Consider the following 15,104-nt stretch of genomic DNA (forward strand, 5'->3'; position numbering starts at 1 on the left):
AGAGGTCAAAACCTCCCACTTCAAAGCAGACAGAGGAAACTTATGATGCACAGGCATGTAAGGAAGAAAATGCCTGGGAGACCAGGGACTCAGCACATAGTGCTTCTGTTAGAACTCAGGTTGGAATAAAACATTCCTTTATGTTCCCACATGAAATGTTACGAGAAAAGCACAAGCTGCAGGACCATCTGTGGTAGATTGGAGAGATACCCTGTAGTAAAAGAAGGCTGAGATGTGTAGGCAAGGCCATCATCAGGAGTCAGAGGTTTTAAAATAGCAATTTATTCAAAAGTTTGCAAATCCAGCTGCTCTTTTTGGCTTACTCCACTCACAGCTACATCTCTGAGAGGTGACTGGCCTCAGAAAGGACCTTCCCATCCTTGGTCTCAATGGTTTTGATCAGCAAGGGCCTCTTCAGTGAGCTGTTGGTGGCAAAGGCAGTCCCCGGAGTCCCGTTGTGGGATGGTAATGGTGCTCCCTGAGTTAGGAGCCCAGCTGCATAAGCAATGGATGGGTTTAGAAATCTAGGTTAAGAGATCAGAGAAGGAAGGATTCAGAGAAGAGTTTCATATTGGCTCCCCAGAACGATTTGAGAAAGAAGAGGAGATCAGAGAAATCTTCCAAGCAAACCAGACAAATACATCCAAGAGTCAGAAGGCCAACCAGTCCCTTGAACCAAACAAAAGATTAATGTTGATTTTCTGGGGACAAGAGTAAGATCTAACTGACAGAGAAACCATTACCTGACAGGGAGACAATTCACACACTGATTGATGTCCTCATTCCATCAAAGTTCAGATGAAATGGATGAGCAAGGATGAGGAGCCTTCACTCACTCAATGTTGCATTGTTTTAGGCACCTTGTGCCATATGTAGGCTGCCCCGAGTCCCTTCGGGGAGATGGAGGCGGGGTACAAAAATAAAGTTATTATTTTATTGTATGACAGAGCAAACAAGATAGATATGCTGGATTTTGTATCACAAAATCACAAGTCGAACACTTCCCAAGTGTCTAGGACTGTGTGATGTATTTTCTGATGATGATGATGATTATTATTATTATTGTGTTGTTGTTGTTGTTGTTGTTGTTGTTGTTGTTGTTGTTGTTGTAGATAGCTTCTCCCATCATCCTGGCCATATTGGAGGCTGATGGGAATTGGATAGTGAGATGATGGGAATTGAAACCCAATGACCTCTGAAAGGGCAAAGCTTCTCCAGCCCTGGCCTACAGTGAACATTTCTAAGGCTAGGATCGTTGGGGGAGGCCCTGCTCTCAGTCCCACCTCCTTCTCAGATGAGGTGGTGGGGACAAGTGGTGGTCCCTCGTCTAGGGAACTCCCCCTCCAGCGAGATTAGATCAGCCCCCTTCCTCCTGACCTAAAAACATGGCATTGGGACCAAGCCGTTGGTCACTAAATTTGAGCAGTGCAATAAGAGGTTACAAAATAACATAATGACGAATGGAACAGCCCTGGAGTTTGACTTGGATTGCATGATTTTAATTGATGTTTTAATGTTGATATTTTTAATTGTTTTGGATTTTAATGCATCCTTTATTTATCAATATGTATATGTGTGGTATCAAATCGTTGCCTTTGTAAGGCCACTCTGAGCCCCTTTTGGGGTGAAAAGGCTGGGATACAAAGTGTGGTAAATAAATAGTGCTCATCTCCATTTCTAAGCCGAAGAGCCGGAGTTGTCCGTAGACACCTCCAAGGTCATGTGGCCAGCATGACTGCATGGAGCACTGTTAACTTTCTGCTGGAGCGGTACCTATTGATCTACTCACATTTGCATGTTTTCGAACCCGGTACACCACCGTGGCTCCCTTACATAATGTTGCACATTAATAATCAAAGAGACTATCCGTATCAGATGGCCAGTTATCAAATGTTGAGTGTCAAAGGCGAACATCAGATATTCAACTGGTATTTGAAAATGCAGGGACATGTAGCCATAATTAGAAAAAGATATTCCAGAGGAAATGTTTTGAGTGCTAAGGGGTTTTGGCTCTCTGTCAGGATATGCTCAGAATCTTGGGGGAGAAACCCAGAAAATCACAGGCAAGTAATAAAAAAAGGATGAAATCATATTATTAGCAATCTCCAGAGAAGAAACAAGAAATGTCATAGGATTATAGCACCAGCAGTGTAAATGTTTCCATTTGATGAATATCCCCTTTCATCATGCCTTTTAACAAACTGGTATTATGAAGAACCCCACATAACGATCAGAGCAGGGGCGATACTCACCCAATTTGTCAATAGCACTGAATTGATTACTTGGAGTCTGAACAGCCATCCTGAGAAAAGAAACAACAGAATGCTTCAGAGCTTGGGAATGGACCTGGCCTCAGATGGTACCCTGTCTCAGATAGAACAATAAGTGCCACAACCCAGTTAAGACCAAACAAGTTATTTTGGTGAAAGAGCCAGTAAAATACAGCCAATTACCTAGCAAATGATTAGTTGCTATTTTGGATTTATTTTAGTAGCAGTCCAAGCTGGCCGATTCTCTCTACCTAATAATTTCTTCAGTTGGGAAATGCTTGTCATATATCTTACAGATGTCCTGACTTGACATGGACAATCTCTATTAATCTTCTGTCATCTAATTTTTACCGGCTTTTAAAATGCCCCAGTGTCTCACTCCTACTTTTGTCCTTCATCCACAAATTATTTCAATTGCGCAATTGCCGGCAGGACTGCTGACCAAAAGGTCAGTGGTTCGAATCCAGGGAGCCGGGTGAGCTCCTGTCTGTCAGCTCCAGCTTCCCATGTGGAGACATGAGAGAAGCCTTCCACAGGATGGTAAAACATCCAGGCGTCCCCTGGGCAATGTCCTTGCAGATGGTCAATTCTCTCACACCAGAAGTGACTTGCAGTTTCTCAAGTCACTCCTAGCATGAAAAAAACCTCAGGGTGATGGTGGTTGAAATGACAAAATATATTAATAAGGGAGACATACAAACCAGGAGAGGCTGCAGTAGTGTATTTTTGTCTGAGTTTAAAGGTGAAGTCAATACTTTGCCCCCAAATCGTATCCTCACACAAAGTTAGGTGAATACAAGCTATTCCTGCACTTTGTACCCAGTCTGCAGCAGTTGGAGTGAGACAGAACAAAGGGGGGAAAGTGTTAGGTGGAAGGAAAAACAGGGACATTTTAAAAGCAACAGAATAAGTGGGACAGTATTTTCATTTTTTTTTCTTGATGGCATTTTGTGAGCTGATGCATAACAATACGCCACCCATTCACAGTGGGTTTGTCCACAGTTGGGACCTCTGTCTTACCTTTTCTCTTCTCCTTCCAGCAGTTTCCTGTAGGTGGCAATTTCAATATCAAGAGCCAACTTGATGTTCATCAGCTCTTGGTAGTCTCGCACTTTCCCTGCCATGTCGTGCTTGGCTCGCTTCAGTGCCTCTTCCAGGTCTTGGATATTGCCTTTGGCATGTTGTACAGCTTGCTCTCCTTGCTCTTCAGCCACTGCCACAGCATTCTCCAGGTTGGCTCTCTGTAAGCAGGAGGATGGAGAAAAATGGTGGACTGGCATTTTTGTTTGGAGTGGAGCTACACAGAAAACCGACTGCAATCAACAAAGACCTTATCAGATGCATCCCATGAGTGAGAGGGTGGGGGAAGCAGAGGAACCGCCAAACTCCATTCCATCCCATTGAAGACCATCTTCTGCCATCCCACGTCTTTCCTTCCCACCCAACTCCTCAGAAGGCATTCTGGGCTCTGTTCCTCTGCACTGCGAAAAGGGAGTCCCACAGAGTCTCACCAGAAGTGGCCTTGTGTCATGTGATGGCCTCTATGGGACCTTGTTTTGGCAACACAGAAAAAACAGAGAGAAGACACATAAAAGACTGCATCTGATGAAGTGCTGAGAGAGAGAGAGACAGTCCTGGCATGTGACAGTCAACAAAGTATGATGACTATTCTTACGTATTTATTTGCTCCGTTTTTATCACACCTTTCTCACATTATAAGGACTCAAAGCAGCTAACAGTGAACATGACACAATACAATATACAGTGTTCCCTCACTACTTTGCAGTTCACTTTTTGCGGATTCACTGTTTCGCTTTGTTCAATAAACACTAAAAGACTATTATAAATCATTAAAAATTATAATTTACAGCCTAAGGAAGAGAGGAAGGAGAAGCCAAAGGGAGAGAAAAGGAGTCCAAGAGGCAACAGGAGAAGAAGGAGGCAATTTATCAACACACGATTGGTTGATAAAGACTTAAAATGGTGTATAACTACTAAAATAATGTATAAATATTAAAATAAATATAGTGTCCCTATTTTGCGGATTTTCACTTATTGCGGGTGGTCCTGGAACCTAATCCCCGTGATGTGAGGGAACACTTATATATTAAAAAATAAGCAAATGTATGCAATTATGAATATAAAAATTAAAAAAACAATCAAATCTTTGTGTCTGGGCACCACATTTAAAGGAGATGTTGACAAGCTGGAATGTGTCTAGAGGAGGGTGCCTAAAATGATTAAGGGTCTGGAGAACAAGCCCTATGAGGAGTGGCTTAAAGAGCTGGACATGTTTAGCCTGCAGAAGAGAAGATTGAGAGGAGACATGATAGCCATGTATAAATATGTGAAGGGAAGTCATAGGGAGGAGGGAGCAAGCTTGTTTTCTGCTGCCTGGGAGACTAGGATGCTGAACAAATAGCTTCAAATTGCAGGAAAGGATGGCCCATGATGTCTCTTCCAACTCTTCAATTCTATGATTATCTACCAAAATACAGTGCTCAGATTTGCAAATTAAGATCTTGTTCACATTCCAACCAATGTGCTATATGATAGACATATTTCATCAGCTGAAGTGCGGTTTCCTGCTTCTTGGCAGGGGGTTGGACTGGATGGCCCATGAGGTCTCTTCCAACTCACATTTTTTTTCTGTCCAGGGAAAGTAGCTTACCTGATTCTTCAAAGCCTCAATTTCCCCATTGACACGCTGGGCATAGCGAGTCAGTTCAGCAATTTGCCCCTTGGTCCCTTTCAGCTCTTCGTGGTGCTTCTGGGTCTGCCTTGCCATGTCATCAAACTGGTGGGTAAAGGGAAGAATTACTGGGAAAGTTTAGCCAATGGGGTTAGCAGGATGTTATACACAGCAGTACAGGACAAGCCTCATTGGAAAGAATACTAGTGTTTTTTCACTTGTTGTGTTGGTTACATTGAGCCATGTGTATTCAGCTAGAGGCCTCCCAAATCGTAATAAAGATGAAGTAGTTGCCATTGTTGAGTGCCAGCATGATGTAGATTTCGTTTGGGTTTGAATCCTATTCAGCTAGCAAACTCATTTTAGGGTTGACATAGGTAGGAAACAACTTGAAGGCACACAACAAATTGTCATCACTATGTGTTGTCGAAGGCTTTCATGGCCAGAATCACTGGGTTGCTGTAAGTTTTCCTGACATTTCACCCATATCTATGGCAGGCATCTCAGAGGTTGTGAGGTCTTTTGGAAACTAGGCAAGTGATGTTTATATATCTGTGGAATGTCCAAGATGAGAGAAAGAACTTGAAGCTGCAAGGCTATTCAATGCTATTCAAGCTGGCCAATTGCAACATTCACACTTGCCTCCAACAAATAAGAATTCTTTCTCCCACCTTGGACTTTCCACAGATATATAAACCCCACTTGCCTAGTTTCCAACAGACCTCACAACCTCCGAGGATGTCTGCCATAGATGTGGGTGAAATGTCGGGAGAGAATGCTTCTGGAATATGGACATACAGGCCGGAAAACTCACTGCAACCCTGTCATCATTATGTGAAGAAATCATCCATTCTTTTAAAAGTTCATTTAAAACAAGTCAGGTATCTCAATATTAATTGTTTGGAAAAGCTGAGTAGTTAACATTCAATATTTATGATCAAACATTTACACTGTATTTAATATTGAATGTTAATAATTCCATAAATAATAGAATATTGAGAGGAGCAAAATATTTGCACTTGAACTGCTATAAGACATAAGTATGAGGGCTGTAAAACCTGAATCATATCCAATTCAGATGAAATATGGAAACAGATGTGAAAGAGGGTAACACTTAAATTATCTTGGCCAGCAGGAGTAGCTGTAATGAATTTTCTTCACTATGCCTAGATTTATTCCAAAACTTGTACCACTGCAGTAGAAAAGGATATTTAGATAATATATAAGCAATGATGAGATATTACAACAAAATTATATTTTAGGTTTTATATTTTAATGTTTTAGATTAAAAAGAAGAGAGGAGATTAATGCTCCTCTAGCTAATATTAAACCATGATTTAGGATTGCCTACCTTGTCATGAGGACTCGATTGAGGGATTACTTGGACCCTTTTTGATTAAGTGAGAGCATCATTCAAAGCTCTGCTCTGGCACAGAGATATATATTAGACAGGAAATACTGGTAAGAATCTCTTAGCAAGAACATTGCTAATGGAATTGGTGAAAGTTAACCATCACATAGGTTTGATTATGTTTCCAGTTATGTTTTTTATTCATGCTGAATATATTAAGATAAGATCATCTGAATTATCATCTGAAAGAAGAGGAAGAACGAAATGAAGTATGTGACACCAATGTTTGGAAATGTACATGTACCTCTGTATGTGTGTATGCACATATACATGTATGAAATGTGATATCATGATAAGAATACATGCTAATGGAAACAAAACTTGCCTTGTTCTTGTACCATTGCTCGGCCTCGTCACGGCCTTTGACTGCCATAGCCTTGTACTGTTCTTTCACCTCATCAATTATGTGTTTCATCTCCAACTCCCGGTTGTTGTCCATCTCCACAGTGACCATTGCATTTTGAATCTGAGATTGTAATTCACGGATCTCCTGGATGGGGATAGAGAAAGAATACGAATAACTAAATGGTAGGACCACTGATGGCATAGCAGGTTAAACCGCTGAGCTGCTGAACTTGCTGACTGAAAGGTCGGTGGTTTTAATCCGGGGAGCAGGATGAGCTCCCACTGCTAGCCCCAGCTTCTGCCAAGCTAGCAGTTCAAAAACATGCAAATGTGAGTAGATCAATAGGTACCGCTCTGGTGGGAAGTTAACGGTGCTCCATGCAGTCATGCCAGCCTTAATATCAGGGGAAAACCTTTACCTTTACTACTTGACAATGCATGCAGTCATGCCGGCCACATGACCTTGGACGTGTCTACGGACAACGCTGGCTCTTTGGCTTAGAAATGGAGATGAGCACCAACCCCTAGAGCCAGAAGCGACTAGACTTAACATCAGGAGAAAATATAAACCTAAAAATGGCAGGGGAAGTTGGAATTCCAGAATGGCTCAGATGGGAAACTGGATAATGTTGAGGATAAGTTCAGTCCTTGCACTCATTTACCTTCCTGCAATACTCCTCTAAGAGTTTCCCAACTTAGAGATGGAAGTGAGAGAAGCAAATCCCTCCCACTTCCATCATTAAGTGGAGCCCCCAGTGGCGCAGCGGATTAAACCCTTGTGCCAGCAGGACTGATGACTTGAAGGTGGAGTTGCTGACCTGAAGGCTACTGGTTCGAATCCAACCCGGGAAGAATACGGATGAGTTCCCTCTATCAGCTCCAGCTCTATGCAGGGACATGAGAGAAGCCACCCACAAGGATGGTAAAAACATCAAAATATCCAGGCGTCCTCTGGGCAACGTCCTTGCAGATGGCCAATTCTCTCACACTAGAAGCAACTTGCAGTTTTTCAAGCAACTCGTGACTCACAAAAAACTCCTCAAATCATTTATAATTAACAGTGTCATCACAGTTCCTCCCACCTGGAACCCACCTCTTCAAAGAGCTGCTTGAGGTATTTGATTTCATTGGAGATCCCTTCTACTTTAGACTCTACATCCACCTTCTGCAAATAGATGTCATCAAGATCCTGCAAAAGGACAGAAGTGGTCACCAGACTTATGAGAACAATTTTTTTTATTCCTTGGGTCCCAAAAGATTGTGTGTATTATGGGGAAGTCAATCCAAAGTAGGGTGCTACCTGAGGCAAAGGACATGGTTCCCTCCTTTCATTTCACATAGAAAAGTTAAAAGACATTGAAAAATTGAAAGGCATTATTTTACCAGACCCCCAATGGAAGCAAGAAAGACATATAGCATACAGTACATGAGACAATTGAACATAGGTAGTAAAAGGAAGGCTCATAGCAATCTCTTGAACTTCTGGAGCAGATGTCACAAATGTGATCATAAAGCAAGACATCAGAAATGCAAGACATGTGTTCGAGGACATGTGCTATCACAAACAGACACCTTTCACCACTGCAAATGATGGAGATGGAATTGGAGGTGTGGTGGAAGGATACTCTCCTATCAATCCCTTTTGAGCACCAACATTATTTCCATGTCTTGAACCTACCTTCTTAGTGATCACAAATTCATTTTCCAGCTGATTACGCCGATTGATTTCATCTTCATACCTACACGTCAGAGAGAGGAGAGTCCATGTGTGAAGTGCAATGGGAAACGCCACACAAACACTTTGCCTAAGGTCTGATAATGGATCAACCACCATCTCACCTCATTGTCCCTTTACAAACCTACCTACTCTTCAGTTCCTCCAGAAGGGCCTGAGTATGGTCCAGTTCATTTTGCAGCTTCACCTTGTCCTGATTCAGTGCATCAATTTGCTGCTTCAGGGGCTGGCTGTGGGCTGTCATGATGCGTCCCACATTGGATTTGTACTGATCTTTGTTTTTCAGAAGCCTCAGCTGTGTTTCCAGCACTTTGTTTTGCTGCTCAAGTTTCCGCACCTTAGTAAATAGGAACCAAATAGAGAAATAATAATGTAGCATGAGCACTAGGATAAGAAACTCTTTTCCAAAATTCACCTTGTACTAGACTAGCATGCTATTGTGGACAGACCTTAAAAGCCACTCTGCAAAAACTCATAATTCTGAGTTGAATGCATTATTCAGAAATCCAACCTGTGCAAATGGCCAATGGAAGAAACTGATATATTTAATGCCCACTGCTCTTGTGCATTGGTTCATGGTAAGGCTGGCCTTCTAGTTGCATGCACATACATCAGCATGAAATGAATAATGTCAGTGTTCTCACTTTAATGGCCAAGAAAAAGTATTGGCAGATGTAACTGCAAGAAGAAAGCTCCACTGTTGTAGCTGCCTCTGCCAATGCTACCCCACCTCTTAAGCTAGGCCAGTGGTTCTCAACCTTCCTAATCCTGCGACCTCTTAATGCAATTCCTCATGTTGTGGTGACCCCCAATCATAAAATTATTTTTGTTGCTTTTTTCATAATTGTAATTTTGCTACTGTTATGAATCATATTGTAAATATCTGATATGCAAGATGTATTTTCATTCACTAGACCAAATGTGGCACAAATACCCGATACGCCCAAATTTGAATACTGGTGAGGTTGGGGGAGATTGATTTTGTCATTTCGGAGTTGTAGTTGCTGGGATTGATAGTTAATCTACAATCATATAGCATTCTGGACTCCACCAATGATGAAACTGAATCAAACTTGCCACACAGAACTCCCATGACCAACAGAAAATACTGTAGAGTTTGGTGGGCATTGACGTTGAGTTTTGGAGTTGTAGTTTATTGCGCCAAATTGCTATGTGTGTGTGTAAAGAAATCCTTGCAAAGATGTTTGCAGGAGATCTCTGCAAAAGAGCTCAGTTTTGCAGAGAGACAAGCCATGCCTAAAACAACAATGTATCTGTTTGCTGGCAGATGGCTGGGAATTTGAGCTTGGAGGGAGAGCACAGAAATAGACATGCTCTCTGGCTACGGTCAAGTAGCTGATTTAAATATGCTATGCTGGATATATTTTGAATGCTGATTGATTAGTTATTGATCCTATGCAACTACAAGGACATTGTACGATTGCTGAACTGTTTATTTGTCTTCAACTCAACAAGTAAAGTTTCCTTTTGTTCTTTCAATTCCTCTGCCTGGTCTGAGTCTTTTGCACATGGTGTTAACTGGACGCTGCTGATTCCGCTGTACACTCACCTGGTAACATAGTTCACCCACATCCAGAGAGCACTGTGGACTCAAATAATGATAGATCTGGACCAAATTTGGCACAAATACTCAATAAGCCCAAATGTGAACACTGATGGAGTTTGGGGAAAATATACCTTGACATTTGTGAGTTGTAGTTGCTGAGATTTATAGTTCACCAACAACCAAAGAGCCCCTTGAATCCCACCAACAATAGAATTGGGCCAAACTTCCCACACAGAATCCCTACGACCAACAGAAAATACTGGAGGAATCTGGGAGGAATTGACAGTGATTTAGGGGAAATGTAGTTCACCTACCTCCGGAGAGCACTGTGAATTAATATGTGTTTTCTGATGGTCTTTGGTGACCCCTCTGACACCCCCCCATGACCCACCCAGGGGTCCCAATGCCCAGGTTGAGAAACGCTGAGCTAGGCAGTACCGTAGCTAAAAGGCTTCTGAGGCTAGATCTACACTGTATTATATGATCAGTGCAGACCAGGCCTGTACAGCCTTTGGCCCTCCAGTTGTTTGGGTCTCCAACTCCCAGAAGCTCTAGCCAGCAGTCCGATTCTCAGGAATTCTGGAAGCTGAAGTCCAAAGCACCTAGAGGGCCAAAGGTTGTGCAGGCCTGGTGTAGACCCATATAATGCAGTTTAACTATTTCTATTGCCATATGAACTGTCATTGCAAAAACACTGAAGAAACTGATTACACACATGTGTTAAATTTGAGCAAGACCATACAGAGCTTTTTTTTTTTGCCCCCACTCCCATTCCAAGTCTCTCATTTTAAAGCAGGAAACCATAAAGAACATCAGAAATCTTGCTGCGGGTTGGAGGGCACTGCATGTCCTTTTCATTTGAATTAAGATTTTTGATTTGAAGAAGCTCAGCCAAAGTTTTGTAAAACTACAGCCATTTCTATTTGACATATTTCTCCACCAGGGGGCATAAGACATCTTTATTTCATTGTCCCATACAATTCAGAAATGAGGTTTGGGCCATAAGTACAGTAGAGTCTCACTTATCCAACGTAAACGGGCCGGCAGAACGTTGGATAAGCGAATATGTTGGATAATAAGGAGAGATTAAGGAAAAGTCTATTAAACATTAAATTAGGTTATGTTTTTACAAATTAAGCACCAAAACATCATGTTATATAACAAATTTGACAGAAAAAGTAGTTCAATACACAGTAATGCTATGTAGTAATTACTGTATTTACGAATTTAGCACCAAAATATCATGATGTATTGAAAACATTGACTACAAAAATGCCTTGGATAATCCAGAATGTTGGATAAGCGAGTGTTGGATAAGTGAGACTCTACTGTATCTCACATCATATATACTAACAAGTATACCGATATTTGATGCAAATAGGCAATCTGTTGGGCAAAGCTGACAAAAATACCCAACACCCTGAAGATGAGTTGTAATGTTGTTTCACTCATTCAAAAGAAAGGTTTCAGGAACTGTACCTAGAACAGTGGTTCTCAACCTTTCTAATGCCATGACAGTTCCTCATGTTGTGGTAACCCCAAACTATAAAATTATTTTCGGTGCTACTTCATAACTGTAATGTAAACTGTAACGTAAATATCTGGTATTTTCATTCACTGGGACAAATTTGGCACAAATATCCGATATGCCCAAATTTGAATACTGAGGGGATTGATTTTGTCATTTAGGAGTTGTAGTTGCTGGAGTTTATCGGTCACCTAAAATCAAAGAGTATTCTGAACTCCAACAAAAATGGAATTGAACCAAACTTGGCATACAGAACTCCCATGACCGACAGAAAATACTGGAAGGATTTGGTGGGTATTGACCTTGAGTTTTGGAGATGTAGTTTACCTACTTCCAGAGAGCAATGTGGATCCCGAACGCTCCCTGGATTTGAACGGCTGACTTTTTGGTCAGCAGTCCTGCCGGCACAAGGGTTTAACTCATTGCGCCACTGCGGGCTCCCTGCTTTTATTTCTGAATTATGGTGACTCTAAGTAGAATCTATCATGGGGTTTGGTTTTTTTTGGGGGGGGGGCATGATTTGTTCAGTAGGGTTTGTTGAGCCCTTGCTCTGAGTCTGAGTGAGCATGATTTTTCTAAAGTTATTCAGCTGGTTTCCTTGAGTGATTTATGAGAAAACACATTCTCTCAGCCTCAGAAGGGCAACCCTTCTTTCAATAAATCCTGTCAAGAAGACCCCCCCTTAAAATAAAAAAAACACCAAAGTGTAAAAGTCATAAAGTTGGACTAAGACTTCAGAAGTCCAGAGTGTGAAGCCCTACTCAGCCATGAAAACTCTCAGGGGAAAGCAATGGCAAACTCCTTCTGAACAGCTCTTGCCAAGAAAACACTATGAAACAGTACTCAAGTTTCAGTACTTGAAGGCACACAATGACAAACTATAGTTGGGACTATCTATTAGGATTTAGGTTACTGCTTTTTTAAAAGAGTTAATTCAAAAATTAAGAGAGCTTTCAAAAATTGGAGTTAAACATTTGTTAATTCCTCCATTAGGGTACACTAAATACTGAATGGCTGACTGTATGTGTGCTGTGGTGGAGAATCATTACTGGATTCAAAGAAACATACCATTGGGAATATAGCTGAAATTGTGGTACTGTGTGTTGTTCACCTGGCTCTTAGAGAGAGTTTAGAAAACTTTTTATCATGTCAGAAACAACTTGAGAACATACTGCACATCGCTTCTGGTGTGAGAGACATTGCCCAAGGGATGCCTGGGAGGCTTCTCTCATGTCCCTGCAAGCTAGAGCTGACAGACAGGAGCTCAACCCATCTTGCAGATTCGAATCAGTAACCTTCAGGTCAGCAACCCAACCTTCAGGACCAGCAGTTCAGCCAGCACAAGGGTTTAACCCATTGTGCCACCATGGCTCCTTTTAGAAAACTGACTGTATGTCATCGTTTAAAATTCACATTAGATCTTGTTTTATTTTCTGTTCCCAAAACAAAAAAAAATTAAAATGTTGCTTAAGGAAACTAGTTTATAACCACTCCCCAATCCAATGTTAGAGTTAGCAGTGGGATTAAAATAACTTAAAAAAATTCCAGACAGAGAGACACACACACAAAGACAGTCAGTCAGAGACAATAGCTAAACAGAGACAGGCAGACAGAAAGACAGAAAGGAAGAAAGAGGCAGACAGAAAACCTTTCATCTAAGCTTAAACAAGACATGTGTGATGTGTGGGTAACATTGCAAAGATTTTGTTTGAAGTGAGAGTAAAACATAGGTCATGTGGCACCCTAAAGATTAAAGTTTTACAGCCAGGCTTGAAAGTTGCCAGGCTATTCAATGCTAATCAAGGTTACCAATTGCAACATTCACACTTGCCTCAAACAGACAAAAGTTCTTTCTCCCACCCTGGACTTTCCACACATAGATAAACCCCATTTGCCTAGTTTCCAACAGATCTCACAACCTCTAAGGATGCCTGCCATAGATGTGGGCGAAATGACAGGAAATACAGTAGAGTCTCCCTTATCCAAGCTAAACGGGCCAGCAGAAGCTTGGATAAGAGAATATCTTGGATAATAAGGAGGGATTAAGGAAAAGCCTATTAAACATCAAATTAGGTTATGATTTTACAAATTAAGCACCAAAACATCATGTTATACAACAAATTTGACAGAAAAAGTAGTTCAATACGCAGTAATGTTATGTTGTAATTACTGTATTTACGAATTTAGCACCAAAATATCATGATATATGATCATGGGGCCGGGCTGTGGCGCAGCTGGCTAGTAACCAGCTGCTATAAATCACTACTGACCGAGAGGTCATGAGTTCGAAGCCCGGGTCGGGTTAAGCCTCCGACCATAAAAAAAATAAAATAGCCCCGGCTTGCTGTTGACCTAGCAGCCCCGAAAGACAGTTGCATCTGTCAATTAGGGAAAATTTAGGGACGCTTTATGCGGGAGGCTAATTTAACTAATCTACAACACCATAAAACTGCTCACGAGGAAAAGAAGAGGAAGAACAGCCACCAATGGACGGTGAAGCAACAGCTCCCCCTGTGGCCGGAATCATGAAGCTGGAAAGATGTTAAAAAATGCCTCTGTGTCTGTCTAAAAAACTGAATGTTGTTTGTCTGTTGGCATTGAATGTTTGCCATATATGTGTTCATTGTAATCCGCCCTGAGTCCCCTTTGGGGTGAGAAGGGTGGAATATAAATACTGCAAATAAATAAATAAATAAATAAAACATTGACTACAAAAATGGCTTGGATTATCCAGAGGCTTGGATAAGCGAGGCTTGGATAACTGAGACTCTACTGTAATACTTTTGGAACATGGCCATACAGCCTGGAAAACTGACAGCAACCCAACTGCTCAATGCTATGGAATCCTGGGAGTTGTAGTTTTACAAGGTCTTTAGCCTACTCTGTCAAAAAGTGCTGGAGCCTCATCAAAGTGCAGCTTCCCTGATTCCACAGTCTTGGGCCACAGCAGTTAAACTGGGGCCAAGCTGCATTCATTCTACCCTGTGTAGATAGATCTGTCTTTTTCTCTTTGTCTCTCAGAGACATAAAGGGCCAATACCTTGTCGATGAAGGAGGCGAACTGGTTGTTGAGCCCCTTGATCTGTTCCTTCTCCTCCGTGCGGATCTGGTGCAGCTTGGGGTCGATCTCCAGGCTGGGCAGGGAGGAGATCAGGAAAGCGGGCGAGGCGGAGAGGGAAGTGCCGCCGGCCCCCGCCCCTCGGAAGAGCCCCGGCTGGAAGCCCCCCGGGCTGGCCCGGGACCATGAGCTCCGGTTGGGCAGGGAGAGGGAGCCCTGGGAGCGGCTGCTGAAGCTCAGGCTCCCCGCGCGGGGATAGGCGAGGCTCATGCTGGAAATCTCCGGAGACAACGCCGGGAGGATGAAGCCACCTATTTATAAGGCCGAGGAGGGCCAAGGCCCCACCTTTGCCCACCTGTAGACATCTCACCAGACTACCCCACCCCCTTCAGGCAAGCCCATCCAATGGCGTGGCAGTAACGGAGAGCACCGACCAATCACGGCGCCGAGCGCCTTCCATTCTCCTCAGTGACAAACTTTTGGGCTAAGTAAATAATG

The 15,104-nt window shown here is 42.3% G+C and overlaps 1 protein-coding gene across 3 annotated transcripts; it reads right to left on the reverse strand.

The window, feature by feature from the left end:
* Positions 1 to 266: 266 nt before the first annotated feature.
* Positions 267 to 15,034, reverse strand: LOC100554014 (keratin, type II cytoskeletal 8). 3 transcript variants are annotated; one of them, XM_003214948.4, is made up of 9 exons: positions 14,589 to 15,031; positions 8,582 to 8,790; positions 8,397 to 8,457; positions 7,812 to 7,907; positions 6,699 to 6,863; positions 4,942 to 5,067; positions 3,291 to 3,511; positions 2,253 to 2,302; positions 267 to 495 (listed from the first exon to the last, which is right to left on the reverse strand). In XM_003214948.4, exons 1-9 carry the CDS (start codon positions 14,874 to 14,876, stop codon positions 335 to 337), a joined length of 1,377 nt encoding a protein of 458 aa, XP_003214996.2. In that variant the 5' UTR covers positions 14,877 to 15,031; the 3' UTR covers positions 267 to 334. The 3 variants fall into 3 exon arrangements, with proteins under 3 accessions (XP_003214996.2, XP_008108527.2, XP_062823394.1); XM_008110320.3 differs by having other exon boundaries at positions 267 to 524; positions 14,589 to 15,028; XM_062967324.1 differs by lacking the exons at positions 267 to 495; positions 2,253 to 2,302 and adding an exon at positions 2,321 to 3,094 and having other exon boundaries at positions 14,589 to 15,034.
* Between the last annotated feature and the right edge of the window lie 70 nt (positions 15,035 to 15,104).

This window comes from Anolis carolinensis, chromosome 1, assembly GCF_035594765.1.
Source record: "Anolis carolinensis isolate JA03-04 chromosome 1, rAnoCar3.1.pri, whole genome shotgun sequence".
Lineage (NCBI taxonomy): Eukaryota > Metazoa > Chordata > Lepidosauria > Squamata > Dactyloidae > Anolis > Anolis carolinensis.

Coding starts and splice junctions, on each gene's coding strand:
- LOC100554014 (XM_003214948.4), bottom strand. CDS start 14,876: ATGAGCCTCGCCTATCCCCGCGCGGGGAGCCTGAGCTTCAGCAGCCGC. Junction 7,908..8,396: donor AATTTGTGATCACTAAGAAG/GTAGGTTCAAGA, acceptor GTCCTTTTGCAG/GATCTTGATGACATCTATTT. Junction 5,068..6,698: donor AGCAATGGTACAAGAACAAG/GCAAGTTTTGTT, acceptor TTTACCCACCAG/TTTGATGACATGGCAAGGCA.